The sequence below is a fragment of the Eupeodes corollae genome, chromosome 1, assembly GCF_945859685.1.
Source record: "Eupeodes corollae chromosome 1, idEupCoro1.1, whole genome shotgun sequence".
NCBI classification, from domain to species: Eukaryota; Metazoa; Arthropoda; class Insecta; order Diptera; family Syrphidae; genus Eupeodes; species Eupeodes corollae.
In genome coordinates this window covers 276049823-276064987 of record NC_079147.1, presented here as the reverse complement: position 1 = coordinate 276064987, position 15165 = coordinate 276049823, and the positions used below count along the sequence as shown (strand labels likewise).

General features: G+C 37.3%; 1 protein-coding gene across 1 annotated transcript in view; it reads left to right on the top strand.

Annotated features, from left to right (window-relative positions):
- The window catches only part of LOC129940809 (RNA/RNP complex-1-interacting phosphatase), a 62752-nt gene extending 54170 nt beyond the window's left edge, over nt 1-8582 (top strand). Inside the window, exons 5-7 of the mRNA XM_056049306.1 lie at nt 238-284; nt 6948-7055; nt 7477-8582. Coding sequence (XP_055905281.1) covers nt 238-284; nt 6948-7055; nt 7477-8342 — 1021 coding nt within the window. The 3' untranslated portion in view covers nt 8343-8582. The remainder of the gene's footprint in view (nt 1-237; nt 285-6947; nt 7056-7476) is intronic.
- The last annotated feature ends 6583 nt before the right edge of the window (nt 8583-15165 follow it).

Here is a 15165-nt window from a genome sequence, read left to right as displayed (position 1 = left end):
ATTTTCTGAAACCCAAACATCTTAAGTATAACAACAATAACTATAATATTTTAAAATAACGTGACCATTATCGACCAGAATTTAAATTCCAATCCCAATACCTGTTGCAATGGCCAAGAAACCCAAATGTAAAATTTCTTTTCATAGCTAATTTTCCCATTAAATTAAACCTTACATTACCTTTTTTTTAAAAAAAAAATACAAACTAAACGAACGTTTTTCCATGTAAAATTTTAGGTTCAATACGCTGGTAAACAACTTCCTACAACAAAATGCCAATAATGGTAAGTACTTAACTATGAATATTCATCTCTTTGTTTGTGGTCTATATTGAAATATTTTATATCAGTTTCTGGCTTTTCTGTTCAAAATAGATGAGATGAGAAGAGTTGGGGATTCTTTTTATGTCCCACCTCCTACCTACAGTATTAAAAACACACACTTAATCCACCAGCTTAACCTCTTTTAAGTGTGTTCAGGTTATTGCGGTATTGGAAGATGGAGCGCTGCTGTTCATAAACCACATACCTAGTATATTAACATATAAAAGACGACTACTCTTGAAAACATATAACAACAAACGTTACCTTAACCCACCAATAACCAGTACAATAACAAGTCAAGTCGATGCAAAAATACAAGCAATAAATTAAACAACTGCCAGGGCAAACCGAGAAATCCGTCATGTTGCGGACAATCCTTCTAGTTTTTAGACCGCACAGAATCGAGTATCTTTAACTTGGCATCTCATATGGCACCACACAGAATCGGCAGAGGTATGGATGTCTAAACATAGGCCCAAAACCACTAGTTCAGGATAGTGCAGTGAAGGAGGCGATGTCTGGGCTGCTGTTGTGCCGCTAGCTAAATGCAGTCGCGACGCCGCCAGCCGACACAGCCACCGATGTTTCTGCTGCTGCTGCTGATGCTGCCATCATTCGTCGCCACCACATCACCAGATTTACCACTCATCTTGTTTTTGTTGCTGTTGTTGTTGTCGTTTTTGGTGTAAGGCTGTGTTGCCTGTTCCGAAAGTGGTGAGCGCGCGCGCGCGTGCAATCAAAATTTATTGGCTCAATAGTTTTTGGGCCGCAAAAAGAAATTAACAGCCTTACAGAACGAGAAGTAAAAACAAAAATAACAAATAAAGTGAACTTCAAAGCCTTGCCAGCGGAATAGCAAGAACACAAAACAAAAGGCATCCACTCATCCAAGGACAACACATTTTTAAATACCCTTTTTCACTACAATTATTTTGTAGCCCTTGTGTATTTTTAACGCCTAGAAAAATGAATGAGCGGCTTAATCTGTAAGCAAGCAAATTATTTGTTAAGCTTGTACGATTGCACAAATAGAAAACACGCAAGCCCCGAAAACTGCCTGTTACCTTTTCAGATATGTGACAAACAACTTAGCAAAGTCTCTTCAAAACTTTTTGTTTAACAAGGAAGGAAAAGTCAGCAGAGACATAATAAATTGCGAATTCCTTACCGAACAAACCAATAATACCCTATTGAAGTGGAATATTAAAATCAGGTCTAGAGAAACCTTCCACTTTGGCGGCAGAAGTTTCTACATGCATAAAGCTATACCTACCTACATACAACAGGCTTGCCATGCTAAAGAACTTAACTTAAGGCGAGGCGAAGAAGTTACTTACATTTATATTTTTCTATTTATAAGCTACACGAAAGCCCGCATTATGTTCTCGAACTAGTCGTAATCGTAATACCAATGGAAATTTATTGATCTGTAATTGTAATTTGTACATCATCGCAAGGAGCTCACCAACATTGAAGAGAAGTTTTAAGGAACGGAAAGGCCAACAAAAAAGAAAAAGATCCCACGACTATTTTTGAAATGCAGATGGCCATCAGGATGGTGGTGCGTGGTGTGTGGTGCGTGAAGAGGAGACGCGAGGCGGTTGATTTTATTTTAATGCTGACAGTGCCGTTTTTGTTGTTGCAATTAATTGTTGTGTTGTTTATGATGCCAAATCAACTGACTTTGATTATTGTTAAACATGATAGAATGTACACATTCAAGGTTTTAAGATTCTGGACGTTAAATCTGCTTGTGCAGAAATCTTATGGGTTCAATTTCAACATATTGTACCTTGGATAAAAAGAGGATCCAATAAGGCTTGATCCTTGAGCACTTCAATTGAGGTCATGAAGTGTTCGTTCATTAGAGTTCGCTTAAAAACAAGAAAGCCATGGTTTTGAATTCCTGAATATTGCAATGACAAGGAAAGACAGAGTGTGGTAAGGCTTTCCACATTCGGGTAGTACGGCTAAAGAACGAATCTCTGTATTTGACAGTACGGCCGAAGTTGGACTCGAGGGTATACTGATGAGCATTCCTAGACGCGCGAGTATTACGGTTGAACTGTTTAAGGGGAGGAGTGCAACTGGCTATTTCACTAGAGCATAAGTCATTAAAATAACGGTAAAAAAAGGTCAGACAAGAGACCTTACGACGATGTTCAAGCGAAGTAAATGAAGTTATGATGATATTATCATCTATCAATTTAAATGCTCTACGTTCAATACTATCCAAGAGGCTTAAGTAAGTTGCAGGAGCACCACCCCAGAGATGGGAGTTATACTCAAGCTTTGGACGTATGTAAGTCTTGTAGATAATAGCCAGATCAGAAGGGGTGAAATATTTCGTGCATCGCCTAAGAAAATCACTTCACACTTCGCGTCATTTTTGGCTGCATCCCGTATGTGATCAATCCACAAGAGGTGGTTGGTGACACACATACCGAGAATATCGAGGTTTTCAGTCTCATGCAAGTGCAATCCATGGATAATGGCAATGGGGGTATATCTCGCTTTAACGATACAAGACAGCATTGCGTTTTCGAAGTATTAAATTCCACGCGGTTTTTTAATCCCCATTGAACAATGCTGTTTAGGTTGGAATTTAAAGAGCTTATCATATTTTGTCGTTGCAGTTTCACATTCGAAAGTGAGGGATGTGAGTCTGAAAACGATTATGAAAAGCTAAGAGTACTATAGTCAGCGAAACAATGTATTGGATTAGATATTGTAGACATGAGATCATTAATAAAATTGAGAAAGAGTGCTGGAGATAGAACAGAGCCCTGGGGCACACCAGCATTTATTTTATGGTTTTCAGACTTGAGTCCATCCAATACTACTTGTATTGAACGATTCGAAAGGTAATTACTAATCCAATGAAGCAGGGATTCATAAAAACCGAAAGCATGGATTTTCGATAAGAGAGCCTGATGCCAAACTCTATCAAATGATTATGAAATATCAAATGCAATAATCTTACTTTCTCCAAAACGATGTAAAGATTTGCTCCGCTGTTCGGTTAGATGAACCATGAGATCACAAGTGGACCTATTGCTACAAAGCCGTATTGCCGGTCATTAAGAAGCTTTCGATCTTCAAGATATTTCTTGAGCTGATAATTAATCAGCGTTTCCATGACCTTAGAAAGAAGGGACGTAAGTGCAGTCGGTCGGTAGTTAGAGGGTGAGGAAGATTCGCCTTTTATGGGAATAGGCTGGATAAATGCCGTTTTCTATCCGCTCGGAACGAGACCTAAGGAGTAGGACAGATGAAAAAGCTTACGCAGTGGTTTTGCCAGCGTTGAAGAACACCTCTTCGGAACAATAGCGGGGATACCATCCGGACCAGCGGATTTATGTGTGTTTAGATCTCTAAGGACTCTTGCCACAGTACGAGTACGAAAAAAGATTGGTCCCATAGAATCACTAACTCGCTCAAGTACAGGCGGAGTCATACACTCACTGGCAGCGTAAAATTGGCGGCGAACTACCTAGCAAAGTGATTAACATTCTTTTAAGAGCTAACAAAAGAAGTGTCATTGACAACGAGCGTAAGAACCGCTGAAGAGGAAGAATTCCTCATGTTTTTTTTTACAAATGACCAAACATTTTTACTGCTTTTGGGACTTTGCAGTATTTTTTGCCTTAATTTTTGGTCATGTAAAAATGTGGTCCGTCGAATATGGGCGTTGCAGGCCTTCCTGGATTGTTTGAACTTTTTCCGGATTTCCTCATTACGGTTGGCTTTATAGCAACGGAAATTTACCTCTTCTGTCCTTACAGCTCGGATCGGAAATTCAACTGATTTTTCCGACTCCTACACCCTTGTTGCGCTGTATATTACTTTACTTTACTTAATTACTTACTTACTTAAGGTGGCACTACAGTCCGGGCGGACCTGGGCCTCAACCAACAAGCGTCTCCAGCCAGCTTGGTCCCTAGCTAGCTGTCTCCAGTTTCGCACGCCAAGTTGGTTGATGTTTCATTCTCCATCGATGCATACGGGACCAAAAACCACCCAAAGAATTTCTCTCTCGAAGCATTCTAAGACGCTCTCATTTTTCTTTGACAGGGTCTAGGCCTCAGCGCCATAAATGAGAACCGGGATGATGAGTGTCTTATAGATGGTGATTTTATATGCTCGTGAGGGGACTTTACTTCTCAATTGCGTTCTAAGTCCAAAAAAGCAGCGATTTGCAAGAGTTATTCTTCGTTTGATTTCAGCGCTGGTCTCGTTGTCTGTGTTTATAGCGGTGCCTAGGTAGACAAAGTCCTTAACTACTTCGAAGTTATAGCTGTCCATGGTGACGTTTAGTCCAAGACGTCGTTGTTCAATGTCCTTTTTTGATGACAACACAAACTTGGTGATGCTCTCATTGACCACCAAACATCTTCTTCGCTTCCGTCGCAATGCTCAAAAACGCTCCACTGACATTACGCTTTGATCTTCCAATTATGTCAATATCATCTGCGTATCCGAGTAATTGGATGGACCTTTGGAGGGTTGTGCCTATAGTTTTGACGGTTAAGTTTTGCACAATTATTTCCAGAACGATGTTGAAGAAGTCGCATGACAGTGCATCGCCTTGTTTAAAACTTTTTTTGACATCAAATGAGATCTTTTTCGACCTTGATAGATAGATGACGGATAAGTTGGACAGGGATGCCAAAACTAGACATTGCTATGTAGAGCTCTTCCCTATGAATGCTGTCATACGCGGCTTTAAAATCGATAAAGAGATGGTGGGTATCGATTTGAAGCTGCTGGGTTTTTTCCAAGATCTGCCGTAGTGTGAAAATTTGGTCGATAGTGGAGTTTCCTGGTCTGAAGCCACACTGATATATACCTATCAGGTTGTTGACGAACGGCTTCAGACGTTCACATAATACGGCAGAGAGGATGTAAAGGAGACTGATGCCTCTGTAGTTGGTGCAATTTAGAGGATCTCCTTTCTTATGTATCGGGCAAAGTATGCTGAGATTCCAGTCATCGGGCATGCTTTCTTCCGACCATATTTTGCAAATGAGTTGGTGCATGCTCCCTACCAAGTCATCACCTGCTACTTTGAATAGTTCGGCAGCGATGCCGTCAGCTCCAGCAGCTTTGTTTGACTTAAGTTTAGATATAGCTATCTTCATTTCGTCGAGGTCGGGTACCGTTGAGGGAAAGACACCTCCTTTTTTCAACCTAGACATATGTACATAGAACAAACTATGGAATGGATGAACCAATTTCAAGGTCAGTTAGAGAGTTCAATGAAATAAATGGACACCTTGATCTTTCATTTTTAAGAATAAAGTTCAAAAATTATTTATTGTACTTATTTATAAAAATGTAATTTCATTATTGTTTAATGTTAACTTTATTTACCTAAATAATTCTAAAGTAATCTGTGGAATAAGTTCTATACATTTCCATCCATAGTTTATATGAACTATATTTTCTAAACGAACAAAAGTTAGGACCTTCCCACACTATTTTATTATCCATCAGATCAATGCATCATCTGTGTATCGTTGGTATCCTTTTCTGCATCGGTTACCTTTCATCTTCTTCTTTTCCAAAGAAAATAGTTTATTTTGTTTTGCAAGTCTCCCACTGTTGTCTACACTCAATTTCCATTCACTCACAATCAGATGTACAACGACCGAGTTAACAACGATAATCCTTTTGTTCCATCACGCAAACGCCAACCATTCTGAAACGATTCCACTTTTGCGTGCACAAAGATCGTTCAGTTTCCATCTGTATCTCCATCTTCAGTGGCATTGCCACTAAAGTACAAGGAACATCAGTTCAATTAGTACGCTAAAATATTTTATTTCGTCTTCGTCTTACTCACTCAGATTCAAAGCTCCTCATCTACGAGTAGCTTGTGAATGTGAATAGAATCAAGTCGGAAAAGGGGCAACATAACTTAGATAAAAATCTAGTCGCAGGTTAACAAATTATGCGCCACACGAATTCAACGCCAACTCATAAGAGCCATAACCAAGTCGAGCAGAACCACAAGCAGCAGTACCAGCAGCAGCAATAGCACCAACACCAGCAACAGCATCAGCACCGGCACCAGGCGCTAAGATTCTTGTCCAAGATACAAATTTCTATGAAAAACAAACACTGAATAGATGAAGCACTGAATCTTTTTGCATGTCCTTTATAACATAAGTTGTATAAGAGAGAGGTGATGTGGGGTGGGGGTGGGGGTGTTGGAAGCCCCGCACCCGCTACTATAGCGTATGGTAGCGGTATGTGGGAAGATGAGTGTTGTTATAATTTTTCTAACTACTGTGTACCTTCTTTGCATTGCTCTTAACAAATCGTGATGATGTTGTCGCGTCCTCGTCATGGCAGAGATAAAGTCGTGTTTAGCACTGAGATGGCGGTATTTTTAAAGATGGCTATCTTTTTGGGAAGAGAAATGTGCACCCGATCAAAAGAAAGTTTCTGTTTTTTTTTTTTTAATTTTCATATAGATTGATCGTAGCTGATAAATTGTATCACAAATAAAATCTTTTCATTCGTTTTTATTTAAACAAATTTAAAATAAAAAAGCTTCACATTTTTGACTGAAAATCATTTAGTTTCGTGGATTCATTGTATTTTGTATTTTCTTTACAGTTAAACTGATTGGTGTCCATTGTACACACGGTGTAAATAGAACTGGCTATCTGATTTCAAACTTTATGATATCTGAGCTGAAAATAAGTCCAATAGAAGCAATAAAGTGTAAGTTATACTATTTTTATTTGTGTGTGTAGTAGTTGTTGTTTCGATGTTATTATTATATTCAATTGTCCTTGTATTTATTGCATTATTGAGGATCAAGTAAAAGCATTAAATTAATAATAAACAAACTAATTCCGTCATGAGATTGATAGTAAATTTAGTTTATTTGGTGTTTAGATTTTTATCTTTTAACTTAATCTTTGGTGATTCTCATGGAATTCACTTTTATTAACGCAAATTTATAGGCATCAAGTGTAATAAGATTTTCGGCGCAGAAAAATTGCATGCGAAAAATCATTCCTTTTGTGATGAAACAAAAGAGCTGATGTTCAAACTTGAAATTTTCAAAAAACACTATTGATGGATTTAGAAAAATGCTTTAACAAATTTTATTATATAATGATTTTCTTTTTAATTTTAGCTGTCGAAGAAGCTCGTGGTCACGCTATAGAACGTCTTAATTATCGAAATCATCTCTTGGATGTTAATACAACTGCAACGGGACAAACTACAGGATCAACTTATAACGAATCCCACCGTTTCTATAATGATTCATCACAAAATTCGAATTCACGTCGTTATGACAATAATAAATCAGAAATGCCCTCAAATAACCGGACTTTGGAAAATTGGCGAGCTCCTCAATCCAATTCAAATAATCCAGCACAATCCGAAATATCATTCGTAGCAAGCAAATATCACAATAATCCATTTTCACAACGTAGATGTTCTAATGAAAGAAATAATGAGATACATCATTTTGAGCATAGAAGTTCATTTGATAGAAATGAGGATCAAGGACGCTTAGATAATTGGCGTGTTTCGCAATCGCATTCCAATAGTACAATGCCATTAGATAGATTCTTGCCAGAAAATAGAATTGATGTAAATGAAAGAAGGTCAACGCAAAAACGTTATTATGATAGAAATGAAAGAGATGAGAGGCAATTTTCGCATCGCAGAAAGCCTTATGAAAGAGATGATGGACACTACCACCGGTACTCGCAGTATAAAAGAATAAATGGTAGAAACGTGGGACAGGACTCTCCTCCTCCGGACGGATTATCTCATGAGAGATATGAAAGACAATACTGCCAGTCTCGAGACCAAATTCCTCATGATGAAGTTGAAAGACAATATTCTCAGCCTCTGGACCGACTTTCTCATGATAGATCTAAAAGACAATATTCTCAGTCACAGGACCCAATTTCTCATGAGACAGATGAGCGACAATGTTCTCAGGAAAGACCTTTAAGACCAAATTGTTCAGGACCAAATGTCTCATGAGATAGATGAGCAGAAACGTCTAAGTTTTGGGAGATAATTTCTCGCAACATAAGTGTTGTCTCCTCAAGAGACAGATCTGACTACAAAATTAGAGACATTAATCCAATTTATTTTGTTATATATTTTTAATTTTTTGAACATAAATGCTTATAAACACAGAATAATTGCAGCCAAATCACTTTTTTAAGTAATGAGTTGATAAATTTATTTTTAAATAAAGAACATTATATTCTTATGATACTTTCTTATGTTTTAAGATTCTGAACAGTAATAATATTTATTTTCAATACATCAAGCATATAAAAATTAGTACAATTTGATAAGGATAAAATAAACTAAGTATTTAAAAACAAAGTTTCAAATCTCAACTTTCAACCTTTTATACTTTTATACCAATGAGAGTACAACAGTTCTTATGTTTTGTAGTAGAGAGTCCTTTGGTTAGAACATCAGCAGGCATCTCTTCAGTATTCAAATATTCAACTTTTAATTTATTATCTTCTATAAGATCTCGAATGAAATGATGCCTTATATCGATGCGCTTTGAACGTGCGTGATAAACGTTATTTATAGATATGTTTATTGCACTCTTGTTATTGCATTGCAATATAAGTTCTTGATTCCAATTAATTACTTCTCGCAATAAATATTGAAGCCAAAGTGCTTCTTGAGATATTGAGGCTAAGGCCATATACTCAGCCTCTGTGGTGGAGAGAGCGACAGTAGGTTGTTTCTTTGCATTCCACAAAATAGGTCCTCCTTGGTATTTAAAGAAATAACCTGTAGTTGATTTTCTGTCATCTGAGTCACTAGCCCAGTCAGCAGCCGAAAATCCTTCTAAACATCCTTCAATGTCTCCTGTGTATTCTAGCTTGTAATTTATTGTTCCTTTTATATAACGTAAAAGTCGTTTAACCACTATCCAATGAGTTTTTAAAGGATTATTATTAAATCTTGATAAAGCCCCTACTGCAAAGGATATATCTGGGCACTTACTTGTGCTGCATATAAAATGCTTCCAATAGCTTCTTGATATGGAACAGTTTTCATGTAATCAGTTTCGTGTTTGCTTTGTTGATGTGTTTTTTATAAGCTTTTGGTTAATATCTAAGGGTGTGGATACCGGATTACAATCCTCCATGTTGAATCGCTTGAGATTATTCTTTAAGTATGTCCGTTGGTCTATCCATAACTTTCCCTTTTCTCGATCGCGAGTTATTTGCATACCAAGCACGAATTTAGCTTCTCCAAAATCTTTCATCTCGAATGACTTAGCCAAATTTTCTTTGATAATTCTTTTTTCATCTTTGTTATTTGTAAAAATCAGTATGTCGTCTACGTAAATAGTGACGAAAGTTTTATTTGTGCTGTTTGTCTTGTAATAAATACACGTATCGGTTTTTGAATGTTTAAGTCCAATTTTCCTTTTGGACCTAATCAGATGAGCGATATTTTAAATAGTGAGATTGTGAAGAAATGCATCGTCGTAATGCACGCTAAGTCAAAAATATTGAACAATTTATCGTTACAGTAAATTCGGCGATATTTTTCTGTGGGACTACGGAAGAATTGGGCTTAGGAGTATAATCCTCAAACGTGTTCAAATACGCAGATACGGCCCCAGATATAAGAAAAAATGTTTACAAATTCCCTTAAAAGACTCGCACGCTGCGATTTTTCACATAACATTATACAGTAGACTCGCGGTAACGTGAACTATTATAAACCGACCGTGTTTACGTTATCGAAGTTGTTCATGTTGACGAAGGTCAGCCCATTCCAAAGCCTTATTGAAAAAGTCGATTGCTTATTTACGCTCTATTCTGGTATGTGCTGTTTCCAGAATACTGTAATCGCTTTTACATTCGTCACTGATCAAAACCTTTATTTCTTATTGAGCTTAAAATATTCGTCCATCATTTTGCAATTGTTTCTTTTCAAGACGTTGCGAACCAAAATTTAAATAGAAAATAGCGTCTCTTAACGTCAATTTTTGTTAATGCTTCAATAACATCATTTTTTTCGGCCACAATTGATGCCAGAAGACTATTTCTGTAGAAAAGTTTTGTTAGTCTTAAAGCATTTTGGTTCATCGGCTGTATGAGCGGCGTGACATTCGGCGGTATAAACATCGCAGTTATTTACCCGTCTTAAGATGTTAAATGTTAATTCGTTTTCGGATGAATGAGATGGAGATGGTGGGCAACCCTTGGTGTTTAAAAAATGTTCTGACCTGCAAATGAAAACATTAGAAATGAATGCAAAATTGCAATATGTTTCCTACCTGTCAGTGGTACGAAAGAATGATGAAACCAATTTTTATAAATAGCAGCTGTCATCCATGACGATTTGGAGCAACTGTAGTCAACAAGAGATTTAAAATTCCTATTTTTTGTTTGCCTTTCCAATCACTAAAGCTTAATTTTATGTTCTCCTGTTGCGTTTGTACAAGCAGAAAAAGTGACGAGCTGTTTTTCCGTTTTTCCGCCAGGAGCATTTTTTTTTCTTGAGATGATACGTATGTCTGTCAGGAAGGCTTCTTGCTGCTGCCCTTTGCCACCGACAACAAAAATAATCAATTACAAATCAAAAAAAAAACTATCAATATACTCGCAGCGCGTGTGATAATTCTTACCCGACCTACTTTACTGCCCATCGCAGTTTCCCATTACACCAGCATTTTTTTTCTTCTTGTGTACTAACAAGTATAGAAAAATTTAAAAACAACTAAACAACAACTTTAACAAAAAACCATATTATTTCTTTCTTGATTAATTATGTCGTGCGCCAATAAAATGTGTGTCATCGTTGACTCAAACGCGGAACTATTAAAGTGCAGTGGCCTTTGTGAGAAATACTTACACCCCTCTTGTGCTGGCTTGGCCAGAAAGCCGAGTGTATACCTAAAAGACTATCTACGCAATTTTGCGTTTTATTGCGATGAATGCAATAAAATATCTGTGTCGGATATTATGATTGCAATTCAATGTTTAAAAGAATCCCTTTCTAATGAACATTCGGTTTGCCAAGATCAAATTTTTAATCTCTCCAAGAAATTTGATCATGTTTGTAATAGTGTTGAGGACTCAAACATCCAATGTCAACAATCGTCTACGCAGTGCCTTTCCACGATACTCTGGAAAAACAATATTGTGACGTCATAGGTGGGTTGAATTCTCTTCGTGTAGACATTGACAATAAGTTAAAGGTGCTAACTTGGTCGGCAAACGATCTGAAAAAAAACTTGTCTGACCAGTTAAACCTACTGAAATCTGATATTGATTGCTCTTTGCAAAGTTCGTCATCACGGCTCTCCCCCTCCTCCAATCAAATGAGTGAAGTTACAAACGTTAGACTCGTTAACGAATTTGAAAACATTAATTGTATGCTTTCTCGGGTTTCAACGGACCTCATATCTTTTTCTTACGATATAAGCAATCAAGAACAGAAATATACGAGTGTGTACCGCGAGCTTGAAACGTTAATGTTAAATCTCAAAAAATTGAATCGCTTCTCTACGACATCATTAAAAAACCTGGCATACCGTCGTATGATATCGCGAACGTATCCATTGGTGATGAAATTCATGCGGCAAACCTGGCTGCTGACTCTCTGCAAGAAACCACCTCAGTGAATACTATTGCGGAGGACGAAATAATCAACAAATGTGGCCATTCCTGGAAGTTATCGGACTGGAATTTGACACTAAGCAGGCTTGAATCTGCTAATAATACATGGTTCGTGCTTAATAATTGTCCCGGATATGCTGATGCTACATGGATTCGCTCCTTTTTTAAACGAGAATTCTGTGTCAATATCTGCGAATGTCTTCAATTGTCTGGAAGAAGATTCAAGTTCCTGATTCCCTCCAAATATAACTGGATGTTTCTTCACCAAAAAGGATACTTACGAATTGGTCAAATGCTGCTATCCAGTATGAGTAGCAATAATAATCTAATTAAGTCTAACAAATCCAAACCTAATTCCAAACCTATTCCCAAACCTAATACCAAACCTAATCCCAAACCTAATCCCAAACCTAGTCCTAAACCTAATCCCCAACCTAATACCAAACCTTATCCAAAAAAAAATATTGAAACTAACTGGACCCTTAAAACACAAATCTTTCCAAACTTTTCTCTCTCCAACCAACTTTCGTCCCTTAAACGGAAAACTTCTCCTACATCTGTAAAGCCTCCATCCAAACGAGTTTCTTTTAAAACTTCTCATCCGGTTCTTGGTTTTTTCTCTCCGTTGGTTGATGCTCCTGCTAAAATACCCGCTTATACAAATTTCATCCATTCTCACACCATTAACCCTACTTCTTCTTCATCACTTTCCCAAGAACCTCAAGGATTCCTTAACCCAATGATCCTTCCAAATGTTAAATTAACTAAACATTTATCTGAGGCCAATACTAATGATCGGTATGTTATGTCCCGTCTTAGAGACCACAAAATCTATAATAATGTTCGTCTTTACCTAGCTTTCCTGCACGACAAACCAGATTCTGTTTGCTTTGAAGGTTAAACAAATACAAACATTAAGGTTTTAATCTCCCAAGAAGGCCTCCCTACCAAACGTGATGCACTTATGGAAATTTTCTTGAAATTTCATGATGGCCTTGAAACTTCTCCTCAAAAAGTGAGAGAAGACCTAACCTCTTTTGCGTCTTTTATCTCTTCAAAACGATTATCTCATATCCAAAAATCCCGTGCAGATATGAAGAAATACTATCGCTCCTAACCTAAAGGCCACTAAACCTGAATGTCTTAGCCTTTACTATCAAAATGTAAGAGGGTTAAGGTCTAAAACTTCTGCCGTTTTCAATAACTCCCAAAACCTTCCTTATGACATCTTTGCCCTTACCGAAACCAACCTCACACCTGATATCCTTAGTACTGAACTCTTCACTAACGACTATTCCATCTATCGAATGGATGTCGTGGAATGTGCGAGTAATACACACGGTCGTGGTGTGCTTTTAGCTATCGCTAGTAATTTTGAAAGTTCATTACTCCGTATTCCCACTTCAATCGAATTTGAAGGTGTATCAGCTAAGGTTACACTCCCTAAGTTTTGTCTTTTTGTCCTTTGTTGTTGTATTCGACCAGCCCAACAAATTAAAGCATACCAAGCCGCTGTTAATGCCATTGATTTAATCATCGTTCTAGGTGACTTTAATCTTCCCCATCTCAATTGGTCCACCTCAGATGATCAGACATCCTTCTTTCCAACTAACATCTCTTCTGAATCTGAATCGCTGTTCATGGATCGTCTGTCTGATTGTGGTCTTTTTCAACTAAATGGAGTAGGAAACTTTATGGGGAGACACCTCGATCTCATATTCTCATCTGATTGCGATAACTGTGTTGTCTCCCCGAGCCCTCATCTTCTCTCAACCTTGGATCGCTATCATCCACCCCTTAATCTCTCCTTCCCCATTCTCTCATAGAAAAGATTTGACCTCTGCTCCCCCTTGGTACAACAGAGAGCTCCGTAGCATAAGAAATACCCGTAACAAGCTTTGGAAGATCTTTTTACAGTCCAAATCTGATACTGATCACAACAACTATCTTTTCGCCTATAATTCTTTCTCTGAATTAAGGGAATCCCTTTATAACCAATACCTTTACCAAATGGAAAATAACCTTCTTTCTGATGCAAGGAAATTTTTCAAGTTTATAAATGTCAAACGAAAATCTGATGGGTTTCCACCTTCAATGAGTTTCTCTAACATAATCTCCTCTGATCCAACAACCATATGAAATCTATTTGCTAATTACTTTAGCAAATCGTATACTGAACATCTGCATGATCCTGATCCACACTACTTTAGTTATTTAGATGGTTGCACCCAAACCTCCCTTTCATCGTTTACAATAACTGAAGAAATGGTACTTGCCAAAATCGTAATCCTCAAAGAAAACTTTAGTCCTGGTCCTGATGGCGTCCCATCAGTTGTTCTAAAAAAATGTATGCATTCTCTGTCAAAGCCTCTAACTGCACTCTTTGAACTCTCTCTTTCCCAAGGTGTGTTTCCTGCTATATGGAAAGATTCATTTATATTTCCCATTCATTAACAAGGCAATAAAACTGAAATTAACAATTATAGACCTATTGCTAAACTTTCATGCATTCCAAAACCTTTTGAAAGCTTAGTTTATGATTCCGTTTATTTCTATTGCAAGCCTTTATTCGCCCCTGATCAACATGGTTTTCTTAAAGGTAGATCCACTACGATAAATGAATTTATATCCAAAGTTTTGTCAGCCCTTGAGAATGGCAAAGAAGTTGATGTCGTATACACTGATTACAGCAAAGCCTTTGATAAAATATCCCATAACATAATTTATCTCAAACTAAGAGCTCTAGGCTTTCCATCTATATTTATAAACTGGATAAGCTCCTATCTTGCGAATAGAACTTATAGAGTCCTTTTCCGTAACTCAGTCTCCAATCCTATACATGCAACTTCTGGAGTCCCACAAGGTAGTCACCTTGGCCCTCTTCGTCTTATCTGTTAACGATGTCTGTCTTAAATTAAAAAACTCAGATACCCTAATGTTTGCGGATGATAAGAAAATTTTTAAGATTATCTATACTTCATCTGATTCCTTACTTTTACAAAATGATCTTAATATCTTTTTTGTTTGGTGCATGCATAATTTCCTAGAGTTAAATGTAGGTAAATGTAAACAAATGACCTTTTCGCGCAAACAAATCCCATCTCATAGAGTATACTAGTTCCTTAATGACGCCGTCAACGTAGTCGATTCTATTAGAGATCTTGGTATTATGTGTGACAAACACCTGAATTTCC